The sequence below is a fragment of the Salmo salar genome, chromosome ssa12, assembly GCF_905237065.1.
Source record: "Salmo salar chromosome ssa12, Ssal_v3.1, whole genome shotgun sequence".
NCBI lineage: Eukaryota > Metazoa > Chordata > Actinopteri > Salmoniformes > Salmonidae > Salmo > Salmo salar.
The window spans coordinates 77421290-77441724 of NC_059453.1; the positions used below are offsets into that span (position 1 = coordinate 77421290).

Consider the following 20435-nt stretch of genomic DNA (forward strand, 5'->3'; position numbering starts at 1 on the left):
CCCTATGATGCGCCTCATCCCTGATGCTAAATTGTAATTATTTCGCCTCTATGGCCTATTTATTGCCTTACCTCCCCACTCTTACTACATTTGCAGACATTGTACATATATTTTTTATATTGTGCTATTGACTGTACGTTTGTTTATGTGTAACTCTGTGTTGTTATTTTTGTCACACTACTTGCTTTATCTTGGCCAGGTCGCAGTTGTAAATGATAACTTGTTCTAAACTGGCCTACCTGGTTAAATAAAGGTAAAATAAAAAATAAAAATGCTCTGCTGGGTGCACACTTTCAAGTGCGTCTAGTGTGGTTTGAATAAAATTAGCCTTGGCTATACTATAGGCTATACGAAGAGCATGCTCGGGGCAGTACAGGGCAAAGTTATATTTCTGAGAAAATGTACTTCCTTCACGAGTTTGGTGTATATAAAACAAGACTACACTGCAATGGATAGGCGTTCCCAATCATAGACCCCGGCCTGTCCTGCTGATTCCATTTGTGCTGCCTAACCAACATAAACCTGTGCTGTGCACAGTGGCACTTCAGAAAGCGAATCAAAGGCTTCTATTGAAAATAAATAGTTTTTGTCCAAAACGCCTCCCTACCTCTGAGGAAGCACAGTTCCCGCTCAGCCCAGTCAAAACTGTTCGCTGCTCTGGCACCCCAATGGTGGAACAAGCTCCCTCACGACGCCAGGACAGCAGAGTCAATCACCACCTTCCGGAGACACCTGAAACCCCACCTCTTTAAGGAATACCTGGGATAGGATAAAGTAATCCTTCTAACCCCCCCCTTAAAAGATTTAGATGCACTATTGTAAAGTGGTTGTTCCACTGGATATTATAAGGTGAATGCACCAATTTGTAAGTCGCTCTGGATAAGAGCGTCTGCTAAATGACTTAAATGTAAATGTAAATGTCCGTGCGCGTGGACGAGGCCTACTGATGTCCAGTTCAGTTTGGGCGGAAGAGCGCAAAGATGAGAAGGAGGGCGAGAGGTAAGCTTGATACTGCTATCATTGATTTGAATAAAAACAATATGTTTTGTTGCCCATAATGAAGCTATTTATCAGAGTTATTGACCTCACAATTAGCCATATTCGATAAATTACATAACTTACATTACTATGAAGCGGCAGCCACGGAGATGGGCAGCGCATGGGTGCTGAAAGTAGGCTAATTCGAGAACGCTAATTCATTTAAACAGTCTTCATTTTAATTTGACTTCAGACTACTAACAACAAGAGGGTTTTGTGTTGTATCCTGCTTTTTCCTATTCAAGAAATTATAGGTAAGCCTACCTGTTTGACAGACAAAACTATAGTCTTCTATCCATGGATTTTGCCAGCCAATTCCTTCAGTCACCATGCACTCCTTAAATATCTCAGTGTCAGTAAAGAGCCTTGGTGTGTTAAATTAAAACCAGGGCTCGAATTGAGGGGGTATGTGAGGGTATTATGGCTTTTGTTAAAGAAAATGGTTGAAAGCATAGGTCTACCCCTTGTTGGCTTATGATTTTGAAAACAATTAAATGGACCTGATTATATAACGTGATACATCACGGCGCTTTAGTCTGCAATGTTTTACGCTAGAAACAGGCTGTAAAATGCAGTGGTAAGACGTGACTCCAATGCATATAAAATATCTTTGGTTTGTCTCTTTGACATTTAGACGCTGTGCTACAACCTTCTATAGCCGAGGAGACCATTTTTTTTTACTTCGCTTGGGAAGAAATGTACAGTATGATTCTGTCACTATCAATTGACGTTCAACATTTCAACAGGCTATTAAACAACATACTAACTCTAAATCAGTCAGGAGCAAGCCAGGTAGCCTAAGAAGTAACGAACATTAATTATTTAGACTATATTATTGTTATTTCAAGACTATAGCCTGCCATTTAAAAAACTCTAATGTGAAGCATTTGTGACACGCTAGAAGCTGGTGCGCTTAGCATTTCAACAACACATCAACAACAGCACTTCAACAACATGCCCACAAATTTTGAATTTAGGCTTTATGAAATCACATTTTAAAAGAGTATTACTCATAATGAAATAAGAATGAAATAAATAAAAAATGCCTTACTATGCTATACAGTCATTCTACAGTGCCTTTGAATTCACTTTTAGATACATGAGTTTGGTCAGTATTTGGTTTGAAGATCATGCGGTGAGCTTTGCATGCATCGTTTTTTATTTATCCAAGCAGATGCTCTTATATTCCCATGCCCTAATCACAGTCAACACAAATCTATTTTGTACATCAACATCATGGAATAAAATAGAATACATTTGAAAATGATCGAAATCAAACCGTCTCGGGTGCTGCAGCATGCGCTCATTCGTTGTCATGCTCTGTTGGGGTAATAAAACATATTCTGCTTGTCTCCAGTGATGTAAAATGACGTAGGGTTGAATAAAATGCGTTTTTAAAAAACATGTTTTTTTCTCACACCGCAAATAATTTGATAGATTCATGCAGTGCTTTTATTATAATGGATATCTTTTCAACCCTTGCCCAACCCTACCCTTGCCCAAATCCACAACCTTTTGGCTACTTTGTCATGTAATACTTACAAAACGAAGAAACGTTTCTAAAACTGCATATCTAAGGCTCTGGTCTGTTCAATGAGTGACGATAAACGGTAGGCATGTTCTCTGCTATCCACTTTATGTTTTAATTTATATTTTGGGGAGGGTCACTTGCTTTTTTTTCTCCAAAAGTTCAGGGAGGGTCGGGTAAAAATATATTTTACTGAATGGAGGGCCATCCATTTTCATTTCATAGAGGTCCGGTTTTCTCCGGGTATCACTCATTAAAAATAACGTACAGTCCCTTAGCAAGAGTACTTTCTCAAGCAAAAAATTGCTTGGATTGGTGGAGTTTGCTCATTGTAGACCATTCCAGTGGTCCTTAAGCGAACTCTCCCCACCTTGCAAAACGAACTCCAACATGGGGTGGTGGGGAGGGGAAAACTGAACACTAGCTCTTATTGGCAGAGAGGTTTGGAACTCTCTTTCTTATTTATAAAATATATATAAAACACATGAAATCACGTTTTTGACTGCACTGGGCATTTAATTAACTGCACTTCTCAGCAAAAAAGAATAACAAAATACCACAGAAAATAGATTCAAAGTCAAAGCTGTTGTAGTTACAACATTTTACTGCCACCAGAGGTCAGCCTTATACAATTTTTTAAAATCACTGTTCGAGGTTGTTTTCCGCAGTCTTCAGTGGGTTTCCGCTAGCTTCCATTGCCAAGTCAGATTCCACATCCACAAAGTTAAAAAAAACAATATTTATTTTAATTTTAATTGAAGGCCAGGGCTAGGCACAAGGTTAGTAGTGTGGTTAAGGTTAGGTTTAAAATAACATTTTAAGAAGATAAATTATAGAAATGGGTAGGGTTTAGCCATAATTATGACTTTGTGGATGTGGAAGCTAGTGATGACCTCTTCAGTGGGCAGAGTAGTGGAGTGTTTATTGTATTGTAAATGTATTGTTGAGAAAAGTTCCCTGTAAGCATACCACTGAGCAAAGAAATATCTATGCATATGTAATTTAATGGACAAAGATGAAAAGTAAAAAAAAAAAGAAGCAAATACAAAAAAAATATTCTCCATGGGCAATTTTTTTCCCTGTCTGAACCCTAGAAGTTTATGGTACTGTGTGAAAAAACACAAACACACATGGTAGAACTGTGTGGCACGCTTAACCACTGATCCATAATGGCACAATTACTCTCACACACCAACAACACAGGCAGGGCTTAACACATCGATCCCAGATTCTTTCTCTTCACAACTGGCTCTGTAATTATTGCAGCTCAATGGGTGTAAATTTTGTTGACAATTTCAATACCTTTTGGAAACAAAACACGTTTTATAAGGAGGATGGGATCTACCCAAATCATTTGGGATCCTGGATCCTTTCACAGCACTATAAGGCAGCATTGAGACAATGACTTATCAATGACCAAAGCCCAGCTCAACTCATCCCTACCATTTTGACGCAGAGTTGTCATAATGCTTCAGCAATTGTACATTACACCAGGGGTGTCAGTAGACACCATATAAGAAACCTAATTTATGTCCCTTTAACTGCCCTGAATGTCTCTACTGATTCTATGCAGTAATAATGGGCCTATGAACCAGATTTATACTGTTAGCACTAAGCCGGTGTGCCCTAGGAGGAAGTCCACTGTGAGCAGCTCACCCTGCACTAACATAAAGAACATGAGCACATCTACTGCTGATAAGCTTCCCAGTAAAGCAATGAAAGCAAGGAATCATCCCAGAAGAAAAGTGCTCAAAATAGCCCACGTTAATATATGTAGCTTAAGAAATAAGGTTAATGAAATCAAAAATTTGCTCGTAACAGATGACATTCATATTCTGACCATCTCTGAAACTCACTTAGATAATACCTTTGACAATACAGTGGTAGCAATACAAGGTTCTAACTTTTAGAGAATAGATACAAATGCCAATGGTGGAGGTGTTGGTGTTTATATTCAGAACCGCATTCATGTAAAAATTAGAGAGGATCTCATGTCAAATACTGTTGAAGTAATATGGCTACAGGTTCATCTGCCTCACCTAAAGCCCATTCCGGTGGGAAGCTGCTATAGACCACCAAGTGCTAACAGTCAGTATCTGGATAACATGTATGAAATGCTTAATAATGTATGTGATATCAACAGAGAGGTATATTTTCTGGGTGATTTTAAATATTGACTTGCTTTCATCAAGCTGCCCACTCAAGAAAAAGCTTCAAACTAACCAGTGCCTGCAGCCTGGTTCAGATTATCAGTCAACCTACCAGGATAGTTACAAACAGCACAGGAATGAAATCATCAACATGCATCTTGGCCAGGTCGCAGTTGCAAATGAGAACTTGTTCTCAACTAGCCTACCTGGTTACATAAAGGTGAAATAAATAAAATAAAAAATGTATTGATCACATCTTTACTAATGCTGCAGAAATTTGCTTGATAGCCGTATCCAGATCCATCGGATGTAGTGATCACAATATAGTAGCCATATCTAGGAAAACCAAAGTTCCAAAGGCTGAGCCTAATATAGTGTATAAGAGGTCATACAATAAGTTTTGTAGTGATTCCTATGTTATTGATGTTAAGAATATCTGTTGGTCCGTGGTGTGTCATGAGGAGCAAACAGATACTGCACCTGACACATTTATGAAATTGCTTACTCCAGTTGCTAATAAGCATGCACCTATTAAGAAAATGACTAAAAACTGTTAAATCCCTGTAGATTGATGAGGAATAGAAAAATTGTATAGTTGAGAGGGATGAGGCAAAAATAATGGCAAATAAGTCTGGCTGCACAACTGATTGGCAAACTTATTGCAAATTGATGTATAAAAAATAAGAAGAAACTACACTATGAAACCAAGATAAATTAAATAAAGAATGATAGAAAAAAGCTTTGGGACACCTTAAATTAAATTCTGGGAAAAAAGGCATACTCAGCTCCATCATTCATTGAATCAGATGCCTCATTCATCACAAAACCAACTGATATTTCCAAGTACTTAATTTTTTTTTTTAATTGGCAAGATTAGCAAACTGCCTGCAACAAATGCTGACACTAGACATCCAAGTATATCGGACTAAATTATGAAAGACAAGCATTGTAATCTTAAATTCCGCAAAGTTAGTGTGGAAGAGGTGAAAAAAATGGATTGTTGTCTATCAACAATGCTTGTCATTGTCTGACAACTTGGATGGAAAATTTGGACTTGGATGGAAAATTACTGAGGATAATAGTGGACAATATTGCCACTCCTATTTGCCACATCTTCAATTGAAGCATACTAGAAAGTATGTCCCCTCAGGCTTGGAGGGAAGCTAAAGTCATTCTGCTACCTAAGAATAGTGAAGCCCCCTTTACTGTCTCAAATAGCCAATCAATCAGCCTGTTACCAACCCTTAGTAAACTTTTTGAAAAAATTGTGTTTGAGCAGATACAATGCTATTTTACAGTAAACAAATTGACAACGAACTTTCAGCATGCTTATAGATAAGGACATTCAACAAGCACAGCACTTACACAAATTACTGATGATTGGCTGAGAGAAAGTGATGATAAAAAGATTGTGGTGGCTGTTTTGTTAGTCTTCAGTGCAGCTTTTGACATGATTGATCATAGTCTGCTGCTGGCAAAACGTATGTGTTATGGCTTTACACCCCCTGCTATAATGTGGATAAAGGATTACCTGTCTAACAGAACACATAGGGTGTTCTTTAATGGAAGGCTCTCCAACATAATCCAGGTAGAATCAGGAATTCCACAAGGCACCTGTCTAGGCCCATTACTTTTTTTCAATCTTTACTAATGAATTGCCATTGGCTTTGAGGAAAGCCAGAGTGTCTATGTGTGCGGATGACTCAACACTATACATGTCAGCTACTACAGCGACTGAAATGACTGCAACACTTAAAGAGTTACAGTTAGTTTCAGAGTGGGTGGTAAGAAATAAGTTAGTCCTAAATATTTCTTAAACTAAAAGCATTGTATTTGGGACAAATCATTCACTAAACCCTAAGCCTCAACTAAATCTTGTAATAAATAATGTGGAAATTGAGCAAGTTGAGGTGACTAAACTGCTTGTAGTTACCCTGGATTGTAAACTGTCATGGTCAAAACATATTGATACAACAACAGTAGCTAAGATGGGAGAAGTATGTCTACGATAAGGTGCTGCTCTACCTTCTTGACAGCACTGTCAACAAGGCAGGTCCTACAGGACCTAGTTTTGTCGCACCTTGACTACTGTTCAGTCGTGTGGTCAGGTGCCACAGAAAACGACTTAGCAAAATTGCAATTGGCTCAGAACAGGGCAGCATGGCTGGCCCTTGGATGTACACAGAGAGCTAATATTAATAATTTGCATGTCAATCTCTCCTGGCTCAAAGTGAAGGAGAGATTGACTTCATCACTACTTGTATTTGTGAGAGGTATTGACATGTTGAATGCACCGAGCTATCTGCTAACTACTGGCGCACAGCTAGGAAACCCATGCATACCCCACAAGACATGCCACAAGAGGTCTCTTCACAGTCCCCAAGTCCGGAACAGACTATGGAAGGCGCACAGTACTAAATAGAGCCATGACTACATGGAACTCTATTCCACATCAAGTAACTGATGCAAGCAGTAAAATTAGATTTAAAAACAGATTTAAAAAAAAAAACACCTTATGGAACAGCGGGAACTGTGAAGCAACACAAACATAGTCGCACACACACACACACACACACACACACACACACACACACACACACACACACACACACACACACACACACACACACACACACACACATAGATTTTGTACTGTATATATGTGGTAGTGGTGGAGTATGGCCTAAGTGCACACAGTCTGAATGTATTGTAATGTTTTTAAAATGGTATAAATTGCCTTAATTTTGATGGACCCCAGGAAGAGTGGAGATCCATAATAAATACAAATACAAAAATTCTAACTGAGTGGCATAGCCTACACAGTAATTCTGCTGACTAGGATCCATTTGGAAGTATACATAATGGGAGAGCTCACTGGGCCACAAACTAACATCAACTTCAAACATATTTTATGACAGCAAAAACACACAGAGAGCAAGAGACCGAGAAACAGAAAGACTCTTGGTTACAGCCTGGGCTCGCTCGTCTGCCCTTAGATAAAGACATATTTGTTCAGCTTGGTTACATAATGACACAGAATAGAGAGCTAAGACAGAGGTGAGGACAAACAAATACCAACTCGCCTAGTCACTCTATCATAGTCTCTCATACCCTCTGACACAGTAAATCTTGCACATCTATTATCTAGCCTATTCCTTTCTTGCTGTTTCTTTTTTCCATTTATCTGCATTTTGTGCCTGTTTTTGTACAAAGACTGATTTTCAGTGTACGTGTTGTCAGTCAGAAATTAAAAATGTATTCTGAACTGCTCAATTCTGTTTTATTAGACCTTAAAAAGTCCAAGTCCAATTCTTTGTCTATGAATATGATATGAGAATAATAATGTTTTGTATCATGGAAAGCAATGTGTGTTTGAATGGACATGCCATGTAAAGTGATCTTCAATTCCTGGATACAATTATGTTACCAGTGAAGACATAGAGATCATAAAGACGTGTATGAAAACTTGACTGTAGAAGTGCTGAAAAGGTGATCAATGATCAGAAGAAGCATCAGATTTCTGGAGTGCTAGGCAACTCCCCTCCCAGTGGCTACATGTCCTTCGATCTGGTTGAGTGGTCATGAAAGAAATAAGCTGTGTCTCTCTTACCTTCAGTTAGGTGAACATACTTAGGTATCAGAGTACCTCTATTGCACAGAGTCCCTGAGGGGACAGCATATTCACTGAGTATACGTTCCTTGACAGACTCACCAGGTGAAAGCTATGATCCGTTATTGATGTCACTTGTTCAATCCACTTCAGTCAGTGTAGATGAAGGGGGATAGACAGGTTAAAGGATTTTCAAGCCTTGAGACAATTGAGATATGGATTGTGTGTGTGCCATTCAGAGGGTGAATGGGAAAGACCAAAAATGTAAGCGCCTCTGAACAGTGTATGGCAGTAGGTACCAGGTGCACCGGTTCGAGTGTGTCAAGAACTGCAACACTGCTGGGTTTTTCACTCTCAACAGTTTCTTGTGTTTATCAACAACGGTTGGGTCTAATCCTGGATGCTGATTTGTTAAAACCGCATTCCTGCCGGTGTCTATTCCACAAGTTACCACCGGCTTAAAGCTATGACGTTGAAATGCTTATTTACTCTGTTCCATCTCACTGCACAATCCACTGTCTCATCAGCCCAGCCAGGCTATTTATAAACTTGATCTCCACTATAAAAAGCATCTAGACATTATCTCACATTTATTTTAGACTAACATTTAGTTTTCACGAGTGGAGATTTGTATAAACCTTGCTGTCTGTCTCTCCAACATTTGCAACATTGTTTCAATATTTAAATTAAATCTCCAGCCGTCCCATAGTAATGAACGTGTCAGGAGTCAGGACGAGACAGACAGACAGCTTTTCTTAGCCAGTCAAAATCATAAATCAGATGGCATCATTTTCATTGACATATACAAAGAATTGTCAATAGAAAACAGGTAAAACGAAACAAAATGCAGCTAGTTTGCAGTCTTTCCAGCTTCAGTTAAGTGATTGTGTTAGCTGTGTTGTTGGCTAGCTCCTCTGAACAACAGTGTCCTGACAAGAGAGCACATTTTCTATGCCAGGCGAAATCGCGCATCATTAGCTCATTGTTACGGATGTACCCAAATAAATGTCACTAGAAAACAGCTTAAACAAATGCAAATGCAGCTATTTTGCTGTTATTCTGGCTGCACTTTTTGACGTGACTGTAAGCTAGCCGTAGTTGGCTAGCTAACAAGCAAGGAATAAGAACGTTGCCAGCCACTATGGCCATGGAAAATTTTAAACGAATGACTTGGTCACGGCCAAGGATACAGTTAAAAAAAACTGAAAGTCTGGGTCGCGTCTCTGGCATGTAAACCGATCGGCTTGGGTAGCAACCTTAGATTTGTGTCGGGACTATCTTGTGGAAGGATGAAATAGCATGAATAAATTCAGCATCATTTTCTTTTAAATGAAAATATGTAAATAATTATTTGAATATGTTGGTAACTTGACTTCATCTCGTGGCTAACAACACCCGTGCCAATATATCCTCCAAACACTGGCTTCTCAGGTATTATCATCATTCTATTCATTAGGACCTCCAACCTAACCCAATCTGGATGTTAAGTGATTTGATGGACCCATCCAGCTTGATCAGCTGCTGTCACTTTACCTGCTTCCATCCTTTCTAATTGATTAACCTGTTTGGGATAGGGGGCAGTATTTGCACGTCCGGAAAAAAAACGTACCGATTTAATCTGGTTACTACTCCTGCCCAGAAACTACAATATGCATATAATTAGTAGATTTGGATAGGAAACACTCTAAAGTTTCTAAAACTGTTTGAATGGTGTCTGTGAGTATAACAGAACTCATATGGCAGGCCAAAACCTGAGAAGATTCCATACAGGAAGTGCCCTGTCTGACAATTTTTTTTCCTTCTGTTGCATCTCTATCGAAAATACAGCATCTGTGCTGTAACGTGACATTTTCTAAGGCTTCCATTGGCTCTCAGAAGGCGCCAGAAAGTGGAATGAGGTGTCTGCAGTCTCTGGGCGAAGAACAGCAGGAGATTTTGTTACTGGTCAGCCTGGGAACAGTGACACTGGAGATGCGCGTCCACGAGACTACTCCATTTTTTTCTTTCAGCCTTTGAATGAATACAACGTTGCCCGGTTGGAATATTATCGCTATTTTACGAGAAAAATTGCATAAAAATGTATTTTAACCAGCGTTTACATGCTTCGAAGTACAGTAATGGAATATTTCGATTTTTTTTTTTTTGTCACGAAATGCGCTCGCGCGTCACCCTTCGGATTGTGACCTGAACGCACGAACAAAACGGAGCTATTTCAATATAACTATGGATTATTTGGAACCAAAACAACATTTGTTGTTGAAGTAGAAGTCCTGGGAGTGCATTCTGACGAAGAACAGCAAAGGTAATCAAATTTTTCTAATATAAATTCTGAGTTTAGGTTGTCCCAAACTTGGTGGGTGTCAAATTAGCTAGCCTGTGATGGCCGAGCTATCTACTCAGAATATTGCAAAATGTGCTTTCGCCGAAAAGCTATTTTAAAATCTGACACCGCGACTGCGTAAAGGAGTTCTGTATCTATAATTCTTAAAATAATTGTTATGTATTTTGTGAACGTTTATCATGAGTAATTTAGTAAATTCACCGGAGGTTTTCGGTGGGTATGCTAGTTCTGAACATCACATGCTAATGTAAAAAGCTGTTTTTTGATATAAATATGAACTTGATTGAACAAAACATGCATGTATTGTATAACATAATATCCTAGGAGTGTCATCTGATGAAGATCATCAAAGGTTAGTGCTGCATTTAGCTGTGGTTTTGGTTTTTGTGACACATATGCTTGCTTTGAAAATGGCTGTGTGATTATTTTTGGCAGGGTACTCTCCTGACATAATCTAATGTTTTGCTTTCGCTGTAAAGCCTTTTTGAAATCGGACAATGTGGTTAGATTAACGAGAGTCTTGTCTTTAAAATGGTGTAAAATAGTCATATGTTTGAGAAATTGAAGTTATAGCATTTTTAAGGTATTTGTATTTCGCGCCACGCTCTACTATTGGATATTGATGAGGCGTTCCGCTAGCGGAACGTCTGTCCCTAAAAGGTTTTAATAAGGTCAAAATATATTTTTTAGTCTCGATTCCATCAATACAAATCTTACTACCTTCTTCTCCATGAGCTGATTGATTGAACATTGTGATTATAGACAAAATACATGTATATTTATTTATAGTTGTTTCAGAAATGCATTACTGACAGCAACATGTCAGACCTGTGTTGACACTAAGACTGATGTTGTTGCTCTGCTTTTTCTGAAAGCTTTTGGTATTGGTTGTTCTATTTTTCCTCGTGAGGTTGCCCCCAAAGGAGACATGCGTCTCTCGGTCAATGGACAGAGATGTCTGAAGTGCATGTCTGAGTGGTTCACAAGGGATTTGTATTTTTCATCCCTAAGGCTGGAAAGTGAGTTTTTCCTTTGAGAACACTATGAGTGGCAGAGAGTTTTCTATGATCTTATAAGTAGCCGGGGATCACACTCACAGACTGCACAAGTAGGCTACCGTACCAAAAATATATTTGCTCTGTCCAAACACTCATACAGCCCCCACCCCGAAGAAAAATCTGTCTGTCTATCTGCATGATCTTGTAACCGCGTACATATAGAGAAACAGACGACCACACAGAGAAATGTGCAAACGTGCAGTAGAGACTTGCAGATCGCCTGAGGAGTGGGAAGCTGATCTGGGAACAAGAACACATGGTGACGGGGGTGGACAGTTAATTTGCGTCCTCTCCAGATTAGACGGTTCTTTTCCTTCTTATTTTTAGAGGCGGCTAAATATACAGCAGCCGGCTAGGTGTGGGGGCATGTTTGTGTATGACTATGAGTCAGTCAGTTACTGTTCTTTCAGTGTCGTTATTAATGTATTGGATCTCAAGAACATCCTGTTATTGGGGTTTTCCATGTGATGAAATTTAATAGAATATAATGTATTCAAAAGTCTTAAAACGTAGTCTTTGGCTTCCTACAGACGACACGACACACATCCCTGCCCTATTCACTGCGTATGAGGATAGCACTGATTAAGGTCAACAACACGGTCAACAACATGGATGATGAACACTATGTGTTGGGGTTATAGAAATCAAATCACCCAGTTAACTATGTCTCACTCCATCCATCTCCACTTGGGCTCTCAGTACTGCTACTGGACCCGAGCGGTTTAGCTGCTGGGATACAAACACAGAAACAGGCAGCATCCCTCACCTTCACCACTCACATCCTCCTCTCCTGGGCACATAACATGGCAATGAGACAATGGTTATGTAAACCCAAATTCAGCGTCAGAGATACAGAGAGGGACAAGGAGTGGGGAGGGCAGCTATTATTATTGGAAAGACAATGTAATTGAGAGAGAGAGAGAGAGAGAGAGAGAGAGAGAGAGAGAGAGAGAGAGAGAGAGAGAGAGAGAGAGAGAGAGAGAGAGAGAGAGAGAGAGAGAGAGAGAGAGAGAGAGAGAGAGAGAGAGAGAGAGAGAGAGAGAGAGAGAGAATCATTAGAATCCCTTGCATTAAATTGTTTGTACTTAAACGTGATAACAGATTTTGCAAACTCACACTATTTAAGCAATTTTGTTTTCAGGACAACAAACACTTCTATAACCAGAGTGAGGATGAGGAATTAAGGATGATGATTTACATAGAAATACAACCCAATCGCTATTGGAGATAAAGGCATTGTGGCCAACAGTACAACAAGATTAACTTGATGCATAGCCAAAATAACATGCATCAATGCATGACAGTAATAATCCTTATGGACAGTAAATTGTCAACATACTGTATCCACTTAATTGAGTGATCATATATCAATAATGTTGGTTTGTGATGAAGCAGGGTGTGTCATTATTATCTCATTAAAGTCATTTGCATGTTCATTTAAGCCTGTTTAACAGCGCAGGCTGTGGCACCAGCCCTAACAGGAGCCTTGGGCTAATTCTTGCTCTGCTATGTCAAACCACGTCACCGCCGCCCTTATGTAAGATTCTAATTTCATCTTGGCCTGATTTGTCCTCTTGTCCTTTCCTTGCTCCCTTCTATCTCTCCCTCCATCTCTAAATGTGGTTAAACCCCCCCTTTCAGATGTGAAGGTCACTTGAGCCCAATGGTAAAGAACTATCAAGGTCCTCTGTACAGTATAAGTAGCACCTGTAAAGCCAACAAAGGACTGCACAACCCCTCCAAAACAGACCTTGTATCGCGTTAAATATGATCCGCTATCGGTAGCCTTTCTTTCCTCTTCCACGTTGGTGTGGTTGTTCCTGACGATAGCTAGCAATAGTGGATTATGTTAGGCTAAAGTAATACAAATTGTGCAATAATTTGGGACCTGTAGCCTATTTATGGAATGCAGACCATAGATAGCAGTTTAAACCTGGAGCCTGGCACATGGTTCATGGCGACTGGATCGTTGTCATCACAGTTCCATAATTAGTGAGGATTATTAGGGTAGAGTTATAGGACTACTGTTCAACCCATTGTACACTTTTCTCACCTTTAAATATTTAATGGATTGAACAATTGAATATGGCAACTTTCAGGATTAATCAACCACTATTTGATTCATCAACATATTTTGTGCGTAAAGGCTCTCCAAACATTTTTTTTTATTATTCATAAATTGTAGATATCTCTGTCCTTTAGAAGAGGCAGAATGAGGGTTAGGAAAAAACATAGGAGAGCTAAAACTCAGTTTTGAAGTATAGGTGAAGCGCATGTAACTCACTGGAGAATTACATAAACAGACATAATTAATGGACGTGCAGCATACGGTGCCTTTGGAAAGTATTCAGACCCCTTGACTTTTCCCCCATTCTGTTACATTACAGCCTTATTCAAAAATGTATCAAATAAAAATTGTTCATCAGCAATCTACACACAATACCCCATAATAACAAAGTGAAAACTGGTTTTGAATTTCTTAGCAAATTTATAAAAATAAAACAGAAATACCTTATTGCATAAGTATTCAGACCCTTTGCTATGACACTCAAAATTGAGCTCAGGTGCATCCTGTTTCCATTGATCAACCTTGATATGTTTCTATGAATTGATTGGAGTCCCCCTGTGGTAAATGTAATTGATTGGACATGATTTGGAAAGGAACACACGTCCATATAAGGTCCCACAGTTGACAGTGCATGTCAGAGCAAAAACCAAGCCATGAGGTCGAAGGAATTGTCCGTAGAGCTCCGAGACAGGATTGTGTCGAGGCACAGATCTGGGGAAGGGTACCAACATTTTTTGCAGCATTTAAGGTCCCCAAGAACACAGTGGCCTCTATCATTCTTAAATTGAAGAAGTTTGGAACCCACCAAGACTTTTCCTAGAGCTGGCCGCCCGGTCAAACTGAGCAATCGCTGGAGAAGGGCCTTCGTCACTCTGACAGAGCTCTAGAGTTCCTCCGTGGAGATGGGAGAACTTTCTAGAAAGACCAGCATCTCTGCTGTGCTCCACCAAATCAGGCCTTTATGGCCAGACGCAAGCCACTCCTCAGTAAAAGGCACATGACAGCCCACTTGGAGTTTGCCAAAATCACAAAGACTTTCAGACCATGAGAAACAAGATTCTTTGGTCTGATGAAACCAAGATTGAACTCTTTGGCCTGAATGCCAAGCGACATGTCTGGAAGAAACCTGGCACCATCTCTACGGTGAAGCATAGTGTTGGCAGAATCATGTTGTGGGGATGTTTTTCATCGGCAGGGACTGGGGGACTAGTCAGGATAGAGGGAAAGATGAACGGAGCAAAGTACAGAGAGATCCTTGATGAAAACCTGCTCAGGACCTCGGACTGGGGCGAAGGTTCACCTTTCAACAGGACAATGACCCTAAGCACACAGCCATGACAACGCAGGAGTGGCTACAGGACAAGTCTCTGAATGGCTGGGCCACTCAAGGACAGAGCCTGGACTTGAACCCAATCGAACATCTCTGGAGAGACCTTTGCAGCAACGCTCCCTATCCAACCTGACAGAGCTTGAGGATCTGCAGAGAAGAATGGAATAAACTACCCAAATACAGCTGTGCCATGCTTGTAGCGTCATACCCAAGAAGACTCAAGGCTGTAATTGCTGCCAAAGGTGCTTCAACAAAGTCCTGAGTAAAGGGTCTGAATACTTATGTAAATGTGATGTTTTTTTATTTGTTATTCATTTGCAAAAAAATCAAAAAGGCAAAATGTGGAAAAAGTCAAGGGGTTTGAATACTTACCGAATATACTGTAAATACTTTTGTTTGAAATAGAGGTGAGTGTTTGATGTTGTATGATCACAAACATCTGAGATTCTGGGACACCACTTTATCCTCAGCTTCAGAGAGAACCTAAAAATGGTACACTGCTGTTGCCATAGTGACTATGTACCACTGTTATACAACTGGGCCATTTGCATTGGTAGCCTGAGCATAGTTATAAAGAAGGGCAAGGGTATGGACAACACATTCAGCCTAGTAGATAAAACAGTCCACTCGGCGGCTTTTCTGTTACATCATCACCTGAAGCCACTTTCCAAGAGACTGAAATATGACAGTTTATACTCGATCTAATCCCTCCATCTCTCTCTCTCTGCAATCTCACACAGGAATGTGGAGTACTGCCTGTTCGCCCCCCCACCCCACCCTGATCCACCCAGCTTTTTACCCTGAAATTGGAGCGGTGTCCTCTGGGGCACATCAGCCAGTGGGTCAGACCTGCTCCACAAACGGTACAGAGGTTTAACATTTCATAACATGAGACTTCCCTAAAATCAGTCAACCTAACCAGAGAAACAGGAGACAAATAGCAGAAAGCATTGATAAACAGAGAAAATGGCATGTGTGTATAGGAGAAAGCTTCTCTGATTGTCAATTGTCCCCCATACATGCTATGTATTGAAGTAGAGCACATAGCATGAAAGACAAAGTTGAGCTGCTGTGTTTCCCAGAGCGAGGGCACTAGGCAGATAATGGTCTATGAACGCTGTGTACTCAGGAGAGAGAGAGAGAAGAGCTGTCTGAGTGTTAGGGATCCATTCCATGAGTGGATCACGTGTTTTCAGAAGCCTGTGACTCATACCATTCCTCCCAAGACTGGCTGATTCACTCTCCTCTCCTTTTTTCTTCAGACTGGTTAGGACCTGACCGTGGCTGGCAGAGACACGATCTCCCCTCATCTCTAGATGACCTCACATTGTAGTACCAGCCCCATCTGCCACCATCACATACACAGTCTCTATATTCCTCTCTGAATCATGTAGCTATGTACAGCATTTGTGACACTCTGGAGCCGAGCCTTTGTGTCTCAGCAGCCCAATGGGATTATGATAAAGGTCCATCTGACATTTTAATAAACTGAAAGTGATACTCCTGTTATTTAGATGGGAATTCCAGCCTGAATTCTTAGATGTTATCGAAGAGAGCAGTCTGACCCTGTGGTCAGGTCTTTCCCCCTGACCAAGCAGGTGGTGGTGGGACTGCATCATGATGGACATTATGGAGCTGCAGTTCTCCAAACTAATCCTGGATTAAATCTTTCATAAATGTGCTGGCACTTTGAGGCATTCCCAGTCCTCACTCACCCACACAACCTTTCCCCTCCATCAAATAAATGTAAACTAAGAGCATTGCCAGCTTTCTATTATAAATCAGGGGTTACACTAGTTTTCCATGTAAAAACATGAAGAGCCATTACAACCAATTGGATTTGGTGTGTCAAAAGGGAGTACGTTTTACAGTAAATGTGTTGGAGTAAATTAGTAGATTTCATTGGTTCCAAAAAGACACAAGTGACATTTCAATCAATTAATTTTTTTAAACTTATGGGGGTTAAAGCCGAAATCAGCATAAGGTGAAACGGCACCACTGTTCGTCCCCTACGTCTTTATTCTTTTGTTGAAACAGAGGAGCGACTGGCAGCGCTGTGATTTAAAAAAAAGTATTGCAGTACATATTATGGTGTTCTATCGGGCGTGCAATGATGTACGAGGGAAGTAAGTGTTTGTTGTTTGAAGTAACTTCTTTGTTGTTGTAATATACCAAACTGATGTGGCAGTTTCACCAACAGTGGATTCCAGCAAGATGGCTGTTTTACTGTAGAAGCAGAAAACACTAGCAATACAAGTTGTTTTACTCTTCTGTAAAATGTCACTTACCGTTACACCCCTTAGGCACTCAACCCATTGCTGGCTGTTGTCTGGATTTAGTGAGATGAAGCCCGACATCACTGTATAACACAGTATTAGCACACAAAGGGATAGAATTAGAGAGCAGAGCATTTGCCACAACCAAAAATTGTTTTATTTCTCCAACAAAATGTGGACAAGACAGATATAAGATAGGAGGTATCTGAACATAAAACAACAATATTAATTAATAATCAGATTAATAACATGGAATGTAGTCTATCTCCATTCACTTTCTTTTTTACATGTTTTAGTTTAAGAAACATGTCAAATAAATAGATTTACAGGTACCTGACTAAATAAAGGAAACACTTGTGTAAATGAGGGATACGAAGTATATTGAAAGCAGGTGCTTCCACACAGGTGTGCTTCCTGAGTTAATTAAGCAATTAACATCCCATCATGCTTAGGGTCATGTATGAAAATGCCCAGTTGCCCACTAGTTTGGCTACCATGGCTAGAAGAGATCTCAGTGACTTTGAAAGAGGGGTTGCAAAGGAGCACAGGGGGTGTATAGGGTGTGTGTGTGTATTTTAGTAGAATTTTTTTCTTTTGTGTGTGTGTCTCAGTCACCAGATTTCAACCCAACTGAACACTTATAGGAGATTCCGGAGCAGCACATGAGACAGCGTTTTACACCACCATCAATAAAAAAACAAATTATGGAATTTATTGTGGAAGAATAGTGTCGCATCCCTCCAATAGAGTAGAATCTATGCCAAGGCGCATTGAAGCTGTTCTGGCTCGTGGTGGCCCATAAAGACACTTTATGTTGGTGTTTCCTTGATTTGGGCAGTTACCTGTAAAAGGCCTCTATGTAATCTAATAGCTATCTGAATATACTGCAGTCTCTCCTTTGAATCCAAAGGGAACGGGATGGCAAAATAAACTGGTATAGTAGAAAAATGGAAGATGTTTTCCCTTAGCAACTTTAATTTCACACAGGTACAGCAGTTTCTCTCTTTTTCTTTCTCAAATCTGCCCCATCAGTAGCACACATCAACATCAGTGCATGTGTTTGTGTGTATATAAGGCAGCAGGAACTGTTGAAATCCGTGCTTGCGGTCATTGACTTCCTTATACTGGGTAAAATAACCAAGTTTGTAAAAGAGTAAGCAGATAAGGGTGACAACTCACTGAGTTAACTAAACTGAAGATCGCAAATGTCTCTTTAAACATGAACCATCAGGGCCCTTTTCATCCCCCACGGACACAAAAAACAACACCCAAAAGAAGCACCAAGAACAGAAACAAGGACCTTGTGGAAAACAGGCTACAGCAATGTTCAGCATGCCCCTAAGGCCAGCCTCTGTAGTCCAGTGTGATGTTTCTTCCATGAGTACAAAAGAGAGAAGGGAGACTGTTTTAGTCTGTGCTGTGGTCCTCCAGCTTGGAGATGATGGCGATGAGGTTCTGCAGACCAAAGATGTAGCCACTGTCCTGGCCCTCGTGCACCACACTGTCCTCCACAAAGTCGGGGCAGGTGGTGTGGGCAAAGTCAATCATCCTCACGTCCACTGCCGGGTCAGGGCCTGTATCAGATCGGGCTGCCAGGCACCCACCGCCAGCGCTACCACTACTACTGCGGGGAAACCCAAACGCACCTGCCTCTTCATCTTCATCCTCTTCCACTTCCTCCTCAGACAGACCGTCCTCGGGGGCCCTGTGTGCGTGTGTGCAGGGCGGCTCGCCGTCATAGATGATCAGTAGGGAGGAGGAATAGAAGCGGTAGGACTCACAGCTCTCCAGGGCTGCCTGCATCTCCCTGAGCCTCCGCAGCACCGGGGAGAGCAGCTCACGCCGCAGACGCCGCCCGTCATGGAAGAACTGGAACAAGGCTTCCTTAAAGCCCGACAGGGTCAGTTTACGCCCAATGTATTTATCCATGAACATGAGCTGACCCGAGTCTGACTGGTATACCTGAGAAAGAGGTAGGAGATGGAGGGGTTCAGAAATTCATTTTTCTTCTGAACTAAAACTAAGCAAATGCCTCCCCAATAGATCATGTCAGGCTCTTCAATTCTGCCCCATCCCCATCAATAACACACAAGTTAACATTGTGCCCACCTGCATGCCACAGAGGCGTACTCCGATGGAGGCAGAGGTGCTTTGCTGGCACTTGCGGATTTGCATGACCTTCTTCTCCTCGGACACGTTGTCACCGTGCTGCCGCGTGCCCATCTTCAGGTCCAGCACACACGGAACCGTGTGTCGCCACGTCAGGTTCTCCAGCAGGATGAATCCTAGGAAGGGGTCCTGAGTCAAGGAGCCTTTGGCCACAGGAGAATCACATGTTCTAATGGACCTGGTTGGAGACAACTCTCCACTAATGTAGTAGGAAGACCTGACTCCCTCTCAGCGGACACTAATTCATCAGATGGACCCGACACAAATCCATCTTTAGCTTTTCCTCACATCAATCTACTTCACTTACAAACACAAAGATGTCACAAGTACATTATATGTAAGATTGTGAGGCTACATTGGGCACAAAATTCTGCAGCGTGAAGAAATAGGCAGTAGCACACAGTAATAAGATCAGGTACAGTACATGGAAAACCCCTGCAGGTAGGGGCTGGATGGCCTGATGTTTAGAGTAGTTGTGGTAATGAAAGGATACTGTACTGGTTGCGGTGCTTGGCGTTCTCCTTCATCCTCTGCAGGTGTTTCTGTTGGAGTTGGAGTCTCCAGGGGTTGTGTTGGATGGCGTTGCTGCCTTCTAGAGGCACCTCCTCCTGCTGCAGCCACTCCAGCTCCTCCTCCTCATGCTTATGACTGGGGGAGAGAGGGGAGTCAGGAGGGGTGGAGAGCAGGGAGGGAGTCTCCCTATTGTACCATTAAGTTTACGTTCTAGAACCTTTGATACAATGTGTCTCAACATAGGTGTCAGGTAATGTTATATGGAAGGTACATGACAAAGATCGGCATATTATAAGTGTATGTATGCTTGGTCAGATTGCATCAACTTCGACTGTCCTGTCGCTTCCCTACCCT

At 41.0% G+C, this 20435-nt stretch overlaps 1 protein-coding gene and 1 long non-coding RNA gene across 3 annotated transcripts in view; one reads left to right on the forward strand and one right to left on the reverse strand.

Annotated features, from left to right (window-relative positions):
- Positions 1–858: 858 nt before the first annotated feature.
- LOC106565808 (uncharacterized) lies at positions 859–16636 on the forward strand. Its single transcript, XR_001319737.2, has 3 exons — positions 859–999; positions 15864–15986; positions 16386–16636. It is a non-coding gene; the product is annotated as an uncharacterized lncRNA (long non-coding RNA).
- Positions 16637–17533: 897 nt separating this feature from the next.
- LOC106565807 (inositol hexakisphosphate kinase 2) overlaps positions 17534–20435 on the reverse strand; it is a 33332-nt gene continuing 30430 nt past the window's right edge. For both annotated transcript variants that reach the window (XM_014133363.2, XM_014133362.2), the window contains exons 5-7: positions 20062–20216; positions 19509–19684; positions 17534–19361 (exon numbers count right to left, since the gene is read on the reverse strand). In XM_014133363.2, the coding sequence (XP_013988838.1) occupies positions 18807–19361; positions 19509–19684; positions 20062–20216 (886 nt within the window). In that variant the 3' untranslated portion in view covers positions 17534–18806. The remainder of the gene's footprint in view (positions 19362–19508; positions 19685–20061; positions 20217–20435) is intronic.